This window comes from Rhineura floridana, chromosome 2 (genome assembly GCF_030035675.1).
Source record: "Rhineura floridana isolate rRhiFlo1 chromosome 2, rRhiFlo1.hap2, whole genome shotgun sequence".
In the NCBI taxonomy this organism is placed as follows: domain Eukaryota; kingdom Metazoa; phylum Chordata; class Lepidosauria; order Squamata; family Rhineuridae; genus Rhineura; species Rhineura floridana.
This window is the reverse complement of record NC_084481.1, coordinates 54,364,719-54,379,194: the sequence shown is the minus strand read 5'-3', so window position 1 is coordinate 54,379,194 and position 14,476 is coordinate 54,364,719. Positions and strand designations below refer to the sequence as shown.

The 14,476-nt window shown below is 40.7% G+C and overlaps 1 protein-coding gene and 1 long non-coding RNA gene across 9 annotated transcripts in view; one reads left to right on the top strand and one right to left on the bottom strand.

The window, feature by feature from the left end:
- Positions 1-626: 626 nt before the first annotated feature.
- On the bottom strand, positions 627-5,966 carry LOC133376489 (uncharacterized). 4 transcript variants are annotated; one of them, XR_009760498.1, is made up of 3 exons: positions 5,225-5,966; positions 4,956-5,014; positions 627-1,616 (listed from the first exon to the last, which is right to left on the bottom strand). It is a non-coding gene; the product is annotated as an uncharacterized LOC133376489 (long non-coding RNA). The 4 variants fall into 4 exon arrangements; XR_009760497.1 differs by having other exon boundaries at positions 5,259-5,963; XR_009760495.1 differs by having other exon boundaries at positions 5,275-5,956.
- TANC1 (tetratricopeptide repeat, ankyrin repeat and coiled-coil containing 1) overlaps positions 5,523-14,476 on the top strand; it is a 183,083-nt gene continuing 174,129 nt past the window's right edge. For 2 of the 5 annotated variants that reach the window (XM_061608706.1, XM_061608702.1), the window contains exon 1: positions 5,523-5,721. In XM_061608706.1, coding sequence (XP_061464690.1) covers positions 5,544-5,721 — 178 coding nt within the window. In that variant the 5' untranslated portion in view covers positions 5,523-5,543. The other 3 variants (XM_061608703.1, XM_061608704.1, XM_061608705.1) reach the window with 2 other exon arrangements.

The window sequence follows — 14,476 nt, the reverse complement described above, 5'->3', positions numbered from 1 at the left end:
ATAGGAACTCGTATCTTAATGGTACAACAAGACTTTTTAAAGCAGTGGGGTTATGGCAGACATTTAGGCTCCATTTCAGGTATGTCTTGGGATAGTATAGAACTACAATTCTTCAAGATTATCTTTCTCTAGGTCTCATTCCCTAGAACTAGTCTGCAAGGTAATGGTGCAAACTCACAGGGTCAAGATTGATGGATGAGACTGTGTGGCAGAAAGATCACCAATACTTTGCCTCCCCAAAGTGTCCAGTCCTACTGTTTCCCATATTTTCAACTGTGTATTAAGGAACTGAAGCAGGGAGCGTGGGAAGTTTCTGTGCAAACATGCTCCAAAAAGCAGCTGTATCTTCTGAAAGCTCCATTGTTCTAAAGTTATATGGCATGCCCTCTACTAATACCCTAAAAAAAACCCTATAGGGAATATTGCTTATGCTAGATTGAAATTGAAAATAATTTGCCATTAGTTGCAATCACTTAAAGCAACCACAACCTCTTATACCAAACAAAATGAGGTTCTGCAAGACTTTGTAGCACAAGAAGAGGAGTTCATTTGAACTGTCAGTTCTAATTGAAATAATCCTAACAAGGGCCTGCAACTAAAAGTGCAGCTACACTGTGTAACCAGACACCATAGTGGTAACCAGTGAAAATAAATGGCCAGGAACAAAGATGTTGCTAGGAAGGAGGGGAAAAGAAGAGGGGGATATTTCTAAATTCCCAAAGCTGGAGCTGCCTTTTGCTGCTGTCATTCCTAGCTTAAACTATGGCTGCTGATAACTTGAACAGATCTCTCAAAACTTTCAATCCTTGCAAGGGAAATTTGAGAATCTGACAGCAGACATAACTCCCATTAAAGAAAGCTCAGAAAACCTTAGGGCTCAGACAAATTATCTGAATAAATCAGTAGAAGAGGGGGAGTAGGGGAAAATCCTAAATGAAAGAACAGCTGTGGATTTGACTCCTCCCAGGAGGAAGCTACTGAAAACAGCAAACATTTTCCCCTCCCCTTGATGTCATCAAAATTGTAGAGGCAGGCAGAATCCATTTATAGCTAAAAATATCCAGATTCCTTACTTTCTTGTGGATCTAAATCTAATTGATGTGTTGTATACTGACAGTGCCCCGAGCCTCATTTATTTAGACACCTACGAAGACTCTCATTATTGAGAGCTGGCTACAGGTTCTTCCCTGATCAGTCTGCTGGATTTGAAACACTGTTATTAACAAGTCTCAGGTGTCAGAGACAAAATCTGTACAGTAAAATGCAAGAAAATCTGGACATCATCTTGATCACTCAGACAACAGAGAAACAAATTATACTTTTATGGATGGTGCTTTTGATAGATTAATCCAAACTCTGTTGAAAAACCCTTTTCACATGAAAGTACTTGCTATCTCATGGTTATCCTGAGATAACCACTCACTGATTACATGAACAAGAAATTCCTAAGTATTTCACTCTGTTGGGTCCTCATAGGTTTGCAGACTGTAAACTCTCCCATCCAAAGATAACAGTTCTTCTTTTGTTTACATCATGATCTATTAGTGCAGGATGAAAGGGAATGAGTCAGAAGCTTCTAATCTTGCCTTCTTCAATTCACTCCAACCTGAGTAACCCTGGGAATATGAAAGCAAATCAGAAGTTAGTGTGAGTTATCTTTCCACGGTAAATGATCTTATAAACGGACACTTAATTTGATACTATTGGAGTCTCGAGTCTAAACCGCTGTTTGGACTGTACTTGTTTATTTTTTTATTTATAAAACTATTTGTTTACCGACTTTCACTCCAGAGAGTACCAAAATGGTTTACAGCCAATAAAAACAAGAATATAACAGCACATGCTTTGCATGCAGCAAATTCCCAATTCAATCCCTTCAACTCCCTGTTTGAAAACCTGGAGAGCTGCTGCTAATTAGTATAGGCAATACTGAATGAGATGAGCCAATGGTTTGAATCAGTGAAAGCAGCTTCCTAGGTTCTAACATATATTATAAGAGATCCAGTGTGGTAAAGTGGTTAGAGTGGCAGACTATGACTCAGGAGACCAGGATTCAAATCCCCACTAGCCATGAAGCTTACTGGGTGACCTTGGGCCAGTCACTGCCTCTCAGTCTAACCTACCTCACAGGGTTTTTGTGAGGATAAAATAAGAGAGGGAGAGAAACATGTATGCCACCTTGTGCTCCTTGGTATAAATGCAATAATAAAAACAAAATATTTTACTAATAAATGTAACTTGAATTCTGCAAACATTCACTGCCAATGGAAATGCCCTCCTTTCCAAAAATGTGTGGCTTGTCTATTTCAGGCTTACACTCCTGGCTGCCACTGCAGATCCCTATCAGTCAAGGCTAGTTTGGAACTCTTACAGCTCCAACATTCAGTCTCTTGGATTTTTCTATGTTCGAGTGCCTGTTACTATAATGAGATTACTTCATGTCCTAGGTTTCAAGGCAAAGAGTTTAAAAAAAGTAGTCCCCTTTTCATTAATTTCCTATAATCAGAGTTTGTTGAACTAAGTTTCATATTTCCAGGTGATGCGGCAGAACCTTAACAATTTTGACAACTGCCAGTAGGTGAATGACACTGAAGTATTTCTCTATTGATGATAGTTTTTATTGCAGATTTGTATATTCTCCTGAATATTCCTGTGACATATTAATATTGCCTTATTAGGGAAGATTTCAGGCAGAGTGAGCTTGATCCCTGTCTCTACACACGATACAGAAATGGAAATTGGACTTACTTAGTGATCTATGTTGATTTATGTTCTGGACACGACAATGGATAATGACAAACTGGAACGGGTTCAGAGGAGGGCAACAAAGATGATCAGGGGACTGGAAACAAAGCTTTAGGAGCAGAGATGTAAAATTTCCAGAAATTTTGAAGCCATGGAAAAAACCGTTTCCCCCTCAGTTTTTTTCAGAAAAAAATGGAAATTTTCAGAAAAATTGAAAAAATGCAGTATTAGCACTTTTTACAGATTGATTGCTAAAATAAAACATTCCATAATCCATTTTTTCTTCATTTTTTCAATTTTTCAGAAAAAAACAAAAAAGGCTTCAGAAAAAAACAGAAAAAAGCTGTTTTTTCCTGAATTTTTCAGGTTATTTCCTGGGCCTTCACATCTCTATTTAGGAGAAGCTAAAAGAACTGGACATGTTTAACCTTGAGAAGAGAAAACTGAGGGGGGATATGATAACATTCTTCAAGTACTTGAGAGATTGTCACACAGAGGAGGGCCAGGGTCTCTTCTCGATCATCCCAGAGTGCAGGACACTGAATCATGGGCTCAAGTTATAGGAGGCCAGATTTTGGCTAAACTTCAGGAAATACCTCCTGTTAGAACAGTATGACAATGGAGCCAATTACCAAGGGAGGTGATGGGTTCTCCAACACTAGAGGAATTCAAGAGGCAGCTGGACAGCCACCTGTTGGGCTCCTGCTGGGAGAAAGGGCGGGATATAAATCCAATAAAACGAACAAATGAACAAACATGTTTTACGATTCCTGCATTGAGCAGGGAGTTGGACTTGATGGCCTTATAGGTACAGTAATTGTACAGATTACTCTATTAGAATGACTAGGAGTAAAAAGGGTTCTTAGCCATTAACAGATTTTAGAGTTTAAGTCTCACTGGAAAAACCATAGTGGCAGCTTCATTAAAAATAATTGGGGGGGGAGGCAAATTGCACCAACTTTGTCCATTATAGTCAGAAGTACAGCCACTGGCACAGCAGTGTACAGATTAATGCCGACATTGCTGCTGCATGTTCCAGCATTAAGGGACCATTCAACAGCAGCACATAGGATGGGGTGTAACGATTCCCTGTGAAAAGAAGTATTAGATGAAGAAGTGCCTGCATAAGTGAGCCATTACTGAGAGCAGAGTTAATAATGTTCCCACTGTAAAGAGTTCTAAGGAGTGCTTGGGCCTATCAGGTTACACTAAAGTGTGACAAAGAGATCAAGCCCAGGAACAAGCTTTTATATCTTTAAATATTCGTTGGCAAATTGTGGCAATGGAATTGTAAAATGTACTGTCAATAAGTTAACATTTAGTTTTTACTGCTCAGTATGCCTGAGACTTCAGAACTGCATGCCTATGAGTTTTGTGCGGCTAAACTATACACACTTACTTAGGAATGAGTCTTACTAAACCCAGGGGGCCTTACTTCCAAATTAAATGTGGATAGGACTGGTTTTAGAGCTGCATTCAGAACTATTATAAAATTATTGGGGGCTGGGGGAAAGAAGTAGTTGAATCTGAGGGAGTGGTCAGTTTTCCTGCTAGAATTTTTATGGGCGTTTTGGATAATAGTTTTATTTTAAAGGTACAGTCCTTCAGGGTGCTTAGGCTATTTGAAATGTGTATGACTTGGTATCACAGAAATTAGTTTTGACATCTAGTATGGCTTTGAAACCTTCAACAAATACTGAGACTGTAGTACTGTTCCTATTCCTGTTATAAATGATGAGTGTTCCATTAATCAGAAGACATAAATAAATTACAAAAAATTGAATTCTGCAAATGATAGATGGATTGTATCTGACTAATCACATAATCGAACTATATCAACTCAGAAGTAAGTCCTATTGAATTCAGTGGGGCTTACTCCCATCAGTGAGGTTTTCAGCCTTATTCATACTCGGTGCAGACCCATGGAAATCAATGAAGTTTTAACTTAAGTCAATTTGTTTCATTGGGTTTATTCCCAGTATGACTTAGGTGGATGCAACCCAATGAGCGAGTTTACCTCTTCCAAAACAACACATGCTTCCAGGCAGAATTAAAGGAAAACATAATTTGTCAATAACACTGTTCACTTTAAAGATGTGCAAGGTTGCAGTCACAAGTATTTCAACAAGTGTCTACTCTAAAAACAGGGAAATAACAGAGTCCATACATATGTACTCAAAATAAGTGTCACTGAGTTAAAGACTACGTACTTCCAAGTAACCCTGCATAGAATGGCAGCCTGAGAAGAACTCCAACAGCCATCAGTCACCTGAAAACAGACAACAGTTTTTAAAAGGTTATGACAACGTTTGAAGATTTTTCTTTCACCAAAGAAAGATTTTATTATCATGTTATATATCAATAAACCCTTTTAAGTCTCCTTAGCTTTTAAATCCCAACGATTACAGTCCTGTGATACTGTAAACCCCTCAGGTAAACACCCTGTGACTGACTCAAGCAATGAACTCTTAACACATACTACAGCAGCTTATATAGCATGCAAGCCACGTTACCGGTTGCAACACGCACCACCAGTAAGACAGGTAACAACCTACAGCACAGATTCAAGAGAGAACGCTGTTGCAACAGACCGTACACGAACTGATTTCTTTTAGCACGGAAAGCAGAAGGGACAAAAATATAAGTAGCCGTCATGCAAACAACATATATTAAGCACTAGTCAGCAAGACATGACAACTCTAATTCCCCCCTTCAGTCAGTTGACTCCACGCAGCTCTCCTATCCATTTGAACGTCATGGCCCCTTGACTTCAGGCTTGCATTGAAAAGGGGGAGGGAATGCCCAAGGCCGGGTCTCTCAGCCTGGCTTGCCCTGCAGTCCTGCTGAGCCCCTTCCCGCTAATTGGTCCCAGATGGTTTTGCCTCTTTCCAAGCAACAGGAACTTTGGCCACTCCAGGGGCGGGCGGGACGAAGCTGCGGGCAGGAACCGAGAAGAAAAGGAAGGGGGTTGCCACGGTGAGTTGGCCGCGCCCAGTGGGGCTTGGCTTTGCGCTTAGGAGGCTTAGTCCAGCCCAGCCGTCCAGACCAGACACGGTGGGGGCGAAACTGAGACATCAATTGCAACCTGGGAGCTCCTTCCCATCCCCCAGCGTGAGCCTGGCTGTTCAGGGAAAGGCGTCCTGGGGGGAGAAATGCGGTAGGCGGGGACTATTGCAGCCTGCTTCCAATGAGCTCATCCTGCTTGCAGTGCCTGGCTGGCGCCGCTGGAAGAGTCCCGCTCGGGGCACACACCGAGAGACCCTGAAGCGCCTTTGAGGCGCTGGACTCCCAGCCAAGCGGTAAGGGGGAGGGGGAGGTACAGGGGTGCAACCCCACCTGCGCCCGCCCTGTATCTGCCGGTTTAGCAGAGACTCATTAGGGAAGCTGGCAAAGGAAACAAAGTATGAGACGAAGTTTCTGTCTAGGGAATATGCATGGGCATGTTTTACGGGGGAGCCTCGGCTCCCTGCTGCACGCTTTCTCCTCGGCATTAGGGGCGCGGGGGGTGGGGACCTTATGCGCAATGTGGTATTTGCTGAGGTGGGGAGGGCGTTCTGGGGCCGTGCCTAGGGCGGTTGTACTGGGCACAGAGGGCTGGCATAGGCGATGGGGTTTCCAAGGGCCTTAGGGGAGGTGTAGGGGCATGGAGCCTGCCTGCCCCTCGGGACCAAGGAGGAGTCGGAAGTGCCCCAGTCTCCACAGGGTATAACATAGACTCGGCGATCTGAGAAATGTGTGGTTTTTGAAAGGCAAGGAAGGAGTTCGTAATGTCTGAAGTGGAGTGTTCTTGGCGCTCATAGATGGGACTGTGAGGGTCGCTTCACACGTTTCTCTATAGGAAACCTGCGGATCTAGTGGAGAGTGATAGACACAGATGTGTCCTTTTGCTTTATTTTTTGAAAAATAGACGTGTGTGTTAATTGTACATGATGGGATACATTCGTTTGTGTGTGAATACGGATTTGCATTCTTGGACACAAGAAGTGATACCTTGTGTAGCAAAAAGCCGCGTCACAGATCATTATATGAGAGGTTGGCAGCTTGGCTTCATTCTAGTCAGACTTCAGCATTTAAATTTGTAAAGAATTAATGAAGAAGGTGTCTGAGCACACGCAGAGTGGCTTTCCTCTTGTTATTAAGTATGCACTCTCAGTCGCAAGTCTGGGACAGGGCCTTAATACCTGAGAGAAAAGCTTCAGAGTTAAACATTGGTGGCTGCGGGGTTGGACTGTTCTTACAACTTGGGGACAGGCTTGAGATGGTGCTCATCACTATTCTGGAAAACAGACATTTGGAGAAGCCCAAGATGGCAGCAGTTGGGGAGATTTCATTTGGATGTCCAAAGAAATGAAATGTTAAGTGGCAATGCTGTTTTGAAACGAGACTTTTCAGTGAGACTGTTTTAAAATGAGAAGATGAAAGAATTGTTTTGGCAGATGGGGAAATGGGTACATTTACCCCCCCCCATAACCTTGAGTACTCTATTGCATTAATGCAGGAACAGTGGCTTTGAGTGTGTGCATGTGTAAATATGGGAGACAGAAACTTTGTTTTGCCACACAGTCACACAAACAATTTTTCACAGGTTTCATCAAGTGCATGTCATCTGTAACTATGAGAAAGAAGTAAAAACAGAGTGCAAGGCTCAGATGACATGTTTCTGCCTTGGTTGATTTGTCTCTTAACAATTAAGAGGAATGGGTGTGACAGAGCTGCCCAGAAAAGGGTGGAAAAACCTTTTGGGACAGCATTTGAAAAGGGGAGGGATGTTGAAGTTAGTCAGTCTTGCAGTCTGAGAACTGGTGGATTCTCCTTCATTCAAGGCCTGATCTAAAAGTAATAATTTGCTTTTCGGTGGTGAAGAAAATCTCATTTGCTTTTGTGATTTGGACGTGCGCTTCTTGTCCTATAGGCATCCCTAGCCTTGTCCACCTTTCTTAGTCTTCCTCTGTACTTGTGGCACACAGTTTGGATTATTATCATGTTTTTAAAATAATCATATTTACACCCCACCTTTCCTCCAAGGAGCTCAAGGTGGTGTACATGGTTTTCCTCCTCTCTTCAGTTTATCCTCACAACAACTCTGTGAGGTAGATTAGGCTGAGAGACTGTACCTGGCCCAAGGTCACCCAGCAGGCTTCATGGCTAGTGGGCATTTGAACCCTGGTCTTCCAGGTCCTAGTCCTATACAGTAGGACCCCACTCATATGGCGGGTTACGTTCCAGACCCCTGCTGAAAAGCGAAACCTGCTGAAAAGCGGAACGCCGTCAGTAAAATGGTGCCTGACGCCCGAAAAACACGGTAAAAGCTGAACAAGCGCCGTATGAGTGGGGCCTTACTCTAATTGAAAACCACCGTATTAGCCGAATGCTGAAAAGCAGGCCGCCGAGAAGTGGGGCCCTACTGTACTCTGATCATTACACCACACTGGCTGTCTCGGTTAGACAATTTTGAGGCCTCTTCCAGCTCCTGTGATTCTTATTTGACTAGTGCTTTGACTATGTTTGTAGATTTCAAGTACCCTTAGACAGAGAATAGAAACAAAACAAAAAAACGTCATTTTATATGCTGGTTTAATTCTTTTTCTAAATCATTGTGATATTTTTTTTTATGATACATCACTTCCTGTTTTTTATGTCTTGCCAGAGGGAAAGGGAGAGGCAGCCTTATCTGCGCAGAGAATTTTTATCCCAGCCACTTCTGTGTTTTTTTGTTACACCAACACAACACTAGTCTTGTTAAATTCTGCTGTGAATGTATTTATGACAGAGCATCCAGTAGTTTAGCTGTAGTGGCAGCCACTTCAAAACAGATAGTAAAAACCACATTTGAAAAATTTCCACAGCCAAAAGTGTTTGCATATGATTAGTGGCAAATTATTAGCATGGAATAAATTATAATGATTCTTAGCATTTACTTTTGTACATGTCAAATGTTTAAAGCATTTCATATATATTATCTCAGTGATCCTTGCAATAACTTTTTATGGGTAGGTTACTACTATCTCCAGATTGCAGATGAGGGCAGAGCTGAGAGAAAACAGTTAGTGGAAGGTTACTTAATGAGTTCATTGGTGAGAGTTGTACAGGGGACTCCATAGTTTGCAGTTCAGTCTCAGACTAGCTCTCAATTCACAAACAGTTGCCACTACTGCTATACCATCTGTAGTATTATCAAAATTAATACTAACCCTTATGAAGAAATGTTTCCCTACTTAATGCTGAGTAATGGCCAGTGATACTAATGGTGGTATCATAAATTTGTGTCCTATGCAACGATGGCTCCCTTCATTTACTCCTCTTTGTGTATATGTGGCCAATAGCCACTGGTGGTATTTCTGGAGATTAATTTGGATCTGAAGTAAGTGTCTCTAAAACTGTTAAGTTATGAAGCTGGAAGAAGGGGACTCAAATTTACTCAGAGATTTCCATGTTTTGAGGCTATTTGAGGGAAATTTGTTTTTCAACCCGCTGAATCCAAATCTTTCGGTACCTAAATGTTATACTTTAGCTTTAACTCTAAAACCATGGATAGCAGCCAAGATGGCTGACACCCAACTCCTTACCAGCACAGACGTGCCGATATTAGGCCAAATTCTTATCCCAGAGGTTTTTTGAAACCTAATCTGAAAAATTACAAAATGGCAGGCAACTTAAATTTATTTTGGGCAACAACGCAAAATCTGTGCAACATGTGTTGTGGGTCCAACTCTGTTAGTTGTGGAGCATTAAATGACACACTGTTTGGTACATAAACCAGTTTTCTGTGACACTAATGCAAATTATTCTCAAATAGCTTCAAGCTTGAGGAATTTCCATGACTATTTGTGTGGTATTTGCTGCTCTTTTCCCATTTCTTTCTGCCATGTGGCAGTTGGCAAAGCAGCATTTCAGTAATATATTTGGGAAAGAAAACTTTCCTGTGTGGCAAAAGACTTTGTATTTTACTGATAGGATAGTTGAAAATTCTTTCTAACAACAGGGTTCTTTTGATTGCTAGGGGCAAAAAAACTAACAATTGCTAGAAAGATACTCATTATAGTATTTCTAAAATGCTTTACTTAACAAGATCTTTAAAAAGTCTTGGGAGCACATTAGATAGTGATCGTCAATTGTTTGCAAAATTCCTGTCGGCCAAATGTTTTGTTTGTGTTTTTTTCAATAAAACCGTAGCATAATATTCCTCTTGTAAAGGAAATAAATATGGTATCTTGCATCCTTCAGAATTTCTTCTGAAGAGTTGATTGTGATTTTTAAAAAAAATTCTTGCCAAATACAGAACTATTCTGAGACTTCCTAATTGCTGTGATTTGAGTATCAGTAATGGAGAACTGATATTTATTTAAATCTGTTGTTATCGGAGAGCAAATGGCTAAATGTGAAAATTGCTTATTGGTATGTAGGGCAAGCCTATAACTTTGGCAGTGCATATGGAGCTTCACTTTGCTTGACAGTATAAAGTGCCAGTTGTTCTGCTTTCTTGGTTTAGCTAACCACTGGAATGTCCAAATGATGATAAATTAGGTCCACTGCAAAGCCAAAGCATACTTGGTTCTTTTCCAAACTAGCTAACTTCCCATAACTGTCTGTAGGAAAGAGACATTTTGTGTCTTTAACTGGAGTCATGTACAGTTGATACCATGGCGACTCTGAATTGGAGGGCATCACTTTAAAGTCATCTTAGGAATCTGAACTGCTTTGTTTTTTAAGATGGAATTTCTTTTTCTGGATAATGTAGGGCAAGCCATTTACTAGTTAATGTAATATAGGTTTGTAAAACTGTTCAAAACATAGTTTTAAAAAATCAATCTATGCATAGGATGGGGAGATGTAAAAATATGATCAATTCCACTAGACTTTTACAGGTGATGGTGTCATTATGGAAGTGACCAAATGGGAAAAGTAGAAAATGGTCAAACATTTATATGTGATTAACAAAATGTGTGTTGGGGTGTTAGTATGTGTTCTGCATAGATATGCGCTTATTGCAAGGTCCGTGGCACACCCTTGCGTGTTGGGATAGGGGTTTTTTGTCCCGTGTTCCCAGGTACAACATTTTCCATTTTCACAGAATGGCATCCAGTTACTTGTTAAGTGTATACTAATAGAGAACTCATTATGTGATTGCCAATTCTTATGTTGCCAAAACAGCACCATCTGTACAAAAGGAGGTGGTATTGGCTGATTTGGCTGAAACCCTAAGGATTGCAGAAGTACAAAAATTCTTCAGGAAAAAGCACCAGAACAGTCTAGTGAGAACTGAACATGCTTGGTAGAAACAAACTGCTGAGCGTCTGTTAGGGAAAGCACTGTACCCTGCAACATTTTATTGCAGGTCCCTCTTGTTGGTTGTTAATTCATTTGTATGCTGCTTTTCTACATGAATGTGCCCAAAGTGGCTCAAAATAGAAGAACAATACAATAACAATTTGTTTGTCATTTATTGGACCTTTTAATGGATTCTATAGTTCGCATACAATCCTTTCTGTATTTTTATATTGTTTTTATTTCATTGTTCCACACTCTGAGATTGAAATAGTTAATGAAGAACAGGTTTTATATACTTAGTAATATAAATAACAACAATAACAGTGATGCATATCAAAGCATCATTACCATTATAGTCTTATATAAGGGCAAGTTAGTGTCCCAACCCTGGCCATGCTAGGCTTGGACTTAGTGCCTTCTGCTGTTTGGACAGTGAGGGATGGGATTCACGTCTAAGGTATTCACTAGCCTGGTGGGACAGAGACTTCTTCCTCATCCTTCACCCTGACATTACTCTGCCCAGAAAGGATGTCAGTTACTGGCTGCAGATACCAGCTCCCAGGACTGACTTGAAAGGTATAGTTTGCATTGTTGTCCAGAAGGCTGATGTTTGCAAATATCTGCATATGCAAGTGTCAGTCATATGACTGCCATAGTGTGTGGTGTTGCATGATGAGGATGCTATTAGTTGTTTTTGCGTATTATGACTGCCCAGTGGGAAGCATTTCTAGTAGTGCTGTATGTGGGAGCTGTAACATACAAAAAATAAAGTTTATTTTTCTTGTGATTGTGGATATAAGACCATTTGATCTTTGTTTATACCCTTCCTTGGATCCTAAGGACATTCACAGAAGGAATGTTTCCCAACCCCTCCTCTTCACTATAGCTCCCTGAAAATCCTCTCAAGAGGGTCACAGGAACCCCCTGAGCACTGTTGAATGAGACATTGGAGAACTGTCCAAAACCAAGTGAAGGTCTGCCCAATTCTGCAGTTTCCCCCTCCTCTGTGCCCTATCCCACACTGTTCAGGAGGGTCCCTGGATGCTCTGGAGAGGCTTTTCCAGGGCATAGGAGCTGCAGGGGAGAGGGAGTGGCAATTCTTCCATCTGTGAACTTCTTTAAATTAGCTTATCTTCTAATCCATCCCTGTATCTTCACAAAGAAGTTAATTCTGGAAAAGGTTGCTATGTAGTTGATGGTGTTATGTGCTAAAGTCTGGTTGCTACAGAGCGTGTCTCATGGTGCTTATGTATTTGGGGTTAACCATTGCTAATAATCATAGAGCAGGTGAACTAAATCTACTGTGTTCTTGCAGATGATAGGTAAATTTAATATAGGTTTGGGATATCAAAATCTTCTTGTTGAAATAATTTCATTATTGCCCCAGGTGCTGAAGAAGTGGCTCATTCCTGAATGTGTCTTGTTTTTTTCCTTTTAAAAAGGATCTTTAGATGACAATCATACTTAAAATATTAATATTCCATTCCAAAAGGATGTACGCAATTTGTAAGGCGGCAAGATTGAATTGATTAACATCACAATTCTATAAGTGTCTACTCAGAAGTAAGTTCCATTGAGTTTTATATGGCTTAATCTTAGGTAAATTGAAATAGTATTGTAGCCACCTTGAGTTTCTTTGGAGAAATAGTTAGGATAATTTTTAAAAAATAATACCCCAAGGTTCTGATCCTAAACAGGCTTACTAGGGAGTTAATCTCATTGAACATCGTACTTCCAAATAAACATGTAGTTGTGCTGCAAATTACCTGCAGCTTTTAGTTCATTTATGAGGTAATTCAACTAGAGATGCCTTTGCTTTATTTTAATGAGTAGTAGCTCTTTTATTAAATTGTATGTTCTTTCAAACTTCCTTAAATATCTCTGAAATTACCTATATTGAAGTTCCGGTATTAGCAGCTGCATGTAACTTTAACCAATTAAGTCATTGATTTAAAAGCAGGTGATTGATTTGATGAAAGCTTGTTAACTGGCTGATAGCCCTAGTGATTTCAGATTAATAGTAGTTCTCTGTAACAGTCCTGCCAATTTATCCTTTCCCCATTTTTAACTTGATTGATGCAGCCTTATTGCAAACTTTTAATGAAAAATAAAGCACCTGTATCACTTCAGTAAAGTGTTCTTTTGTACAGAAGGATTGAATATATAAAAAGTAAATCATTAGGATATACCAGATGCCCGTGAGCTCTGTTCAGGTGGTCTGGGAAAAGACTGTATAACAATATTTGTACTTGGCACATTATCTTCATTTATTTTTTCTGATGATGCAGATAGAGGAAGTTTCAACCAGGGATAGATTATCAAACAGGCCAGCAAGGCCCTGTGATTTTCATAAAATGGCACTGGTACAGTCTACAATTTCCCCTCCTAAAATCTATTAGTTAAAGGGGCCCTCTCAGCAGCCCAGCTTTGGGGCCGGTGATTTTCATAATGTGCAACTGGTTTTGATAATTGTGCTGGTGCTGAAGGAAGGAATGTATTAAAATGTGAGTTATGCATGTACATTGGTTTGTAGAACAACAACAAAGCAGCTTATTAAGTGGTTTGCCAAGTCCTCAAAAATTTTCAGGTGGCCCATATGGAGGGAGGTAGCTTAAGAACCATGGTGATATACCCTGAAAGGTGCAACAGGAAGCATACCAACATGGGGAGGAATTGCAATCCTGTACTTTCATTACACTGGGACTGAAGATAAACTACTGCTGTGCCAGCAGAACAGCTGCCATATCCAGTGCACACACAGTCCAGGAGGGAAGGGAAAGAACATACCAGAAGGAAATACAAAAATGGTGTAAAAATGTCCTTGCATTTGGGACTGTTCCATCACTACTGCTTGCATGCCACCCACAGATAAAGGAAGCCAATGAAGTCATAACAACAAGGATGTGGCCCAACATTCATCACTACCCACACAACATGCAAGACAATAGTGCCCTTACTCCAGTAGCCCCACCTACTCAGGTATCCCTACAGGCGGGGGTGGTTGTTGTTGTTGTTGTTAAAGTTTATTTATACCCCACCTTTCGGCCAAAGGCCCTCAAGGCGTCTTACAAGAAAAATAAACACAGGTATAAAAATACAATAATATACAATATAAACAATACAATATATAAAAATTAAATTAAATGGAAACAACATTATCATTATCTGCACCGCCAGAAAGAGGTGGTGGTGTTAGCGGGGGCGGCAGGAGGTGGAGAAGGACGTGGAGGCAGCAGCTATTGTCAAGCAGGATGGCCAACTAAAATCCAATAGAGGGAAGGCAAAAGAACAATCCACCAGTGGTCTTCCAGCAGTTGTTAGATGTCAGCTGTCAACCACATGGTCAATGGCCATGATCGGAGTTGTAGTTCAAAAGTATATGGAGGGCCACAGATTCCCTACGTCTTATTTTTCTGGTGGCCAAGGGGTGTTTGTGAGTGTCTCTTTCTTTCATTCTACAAAT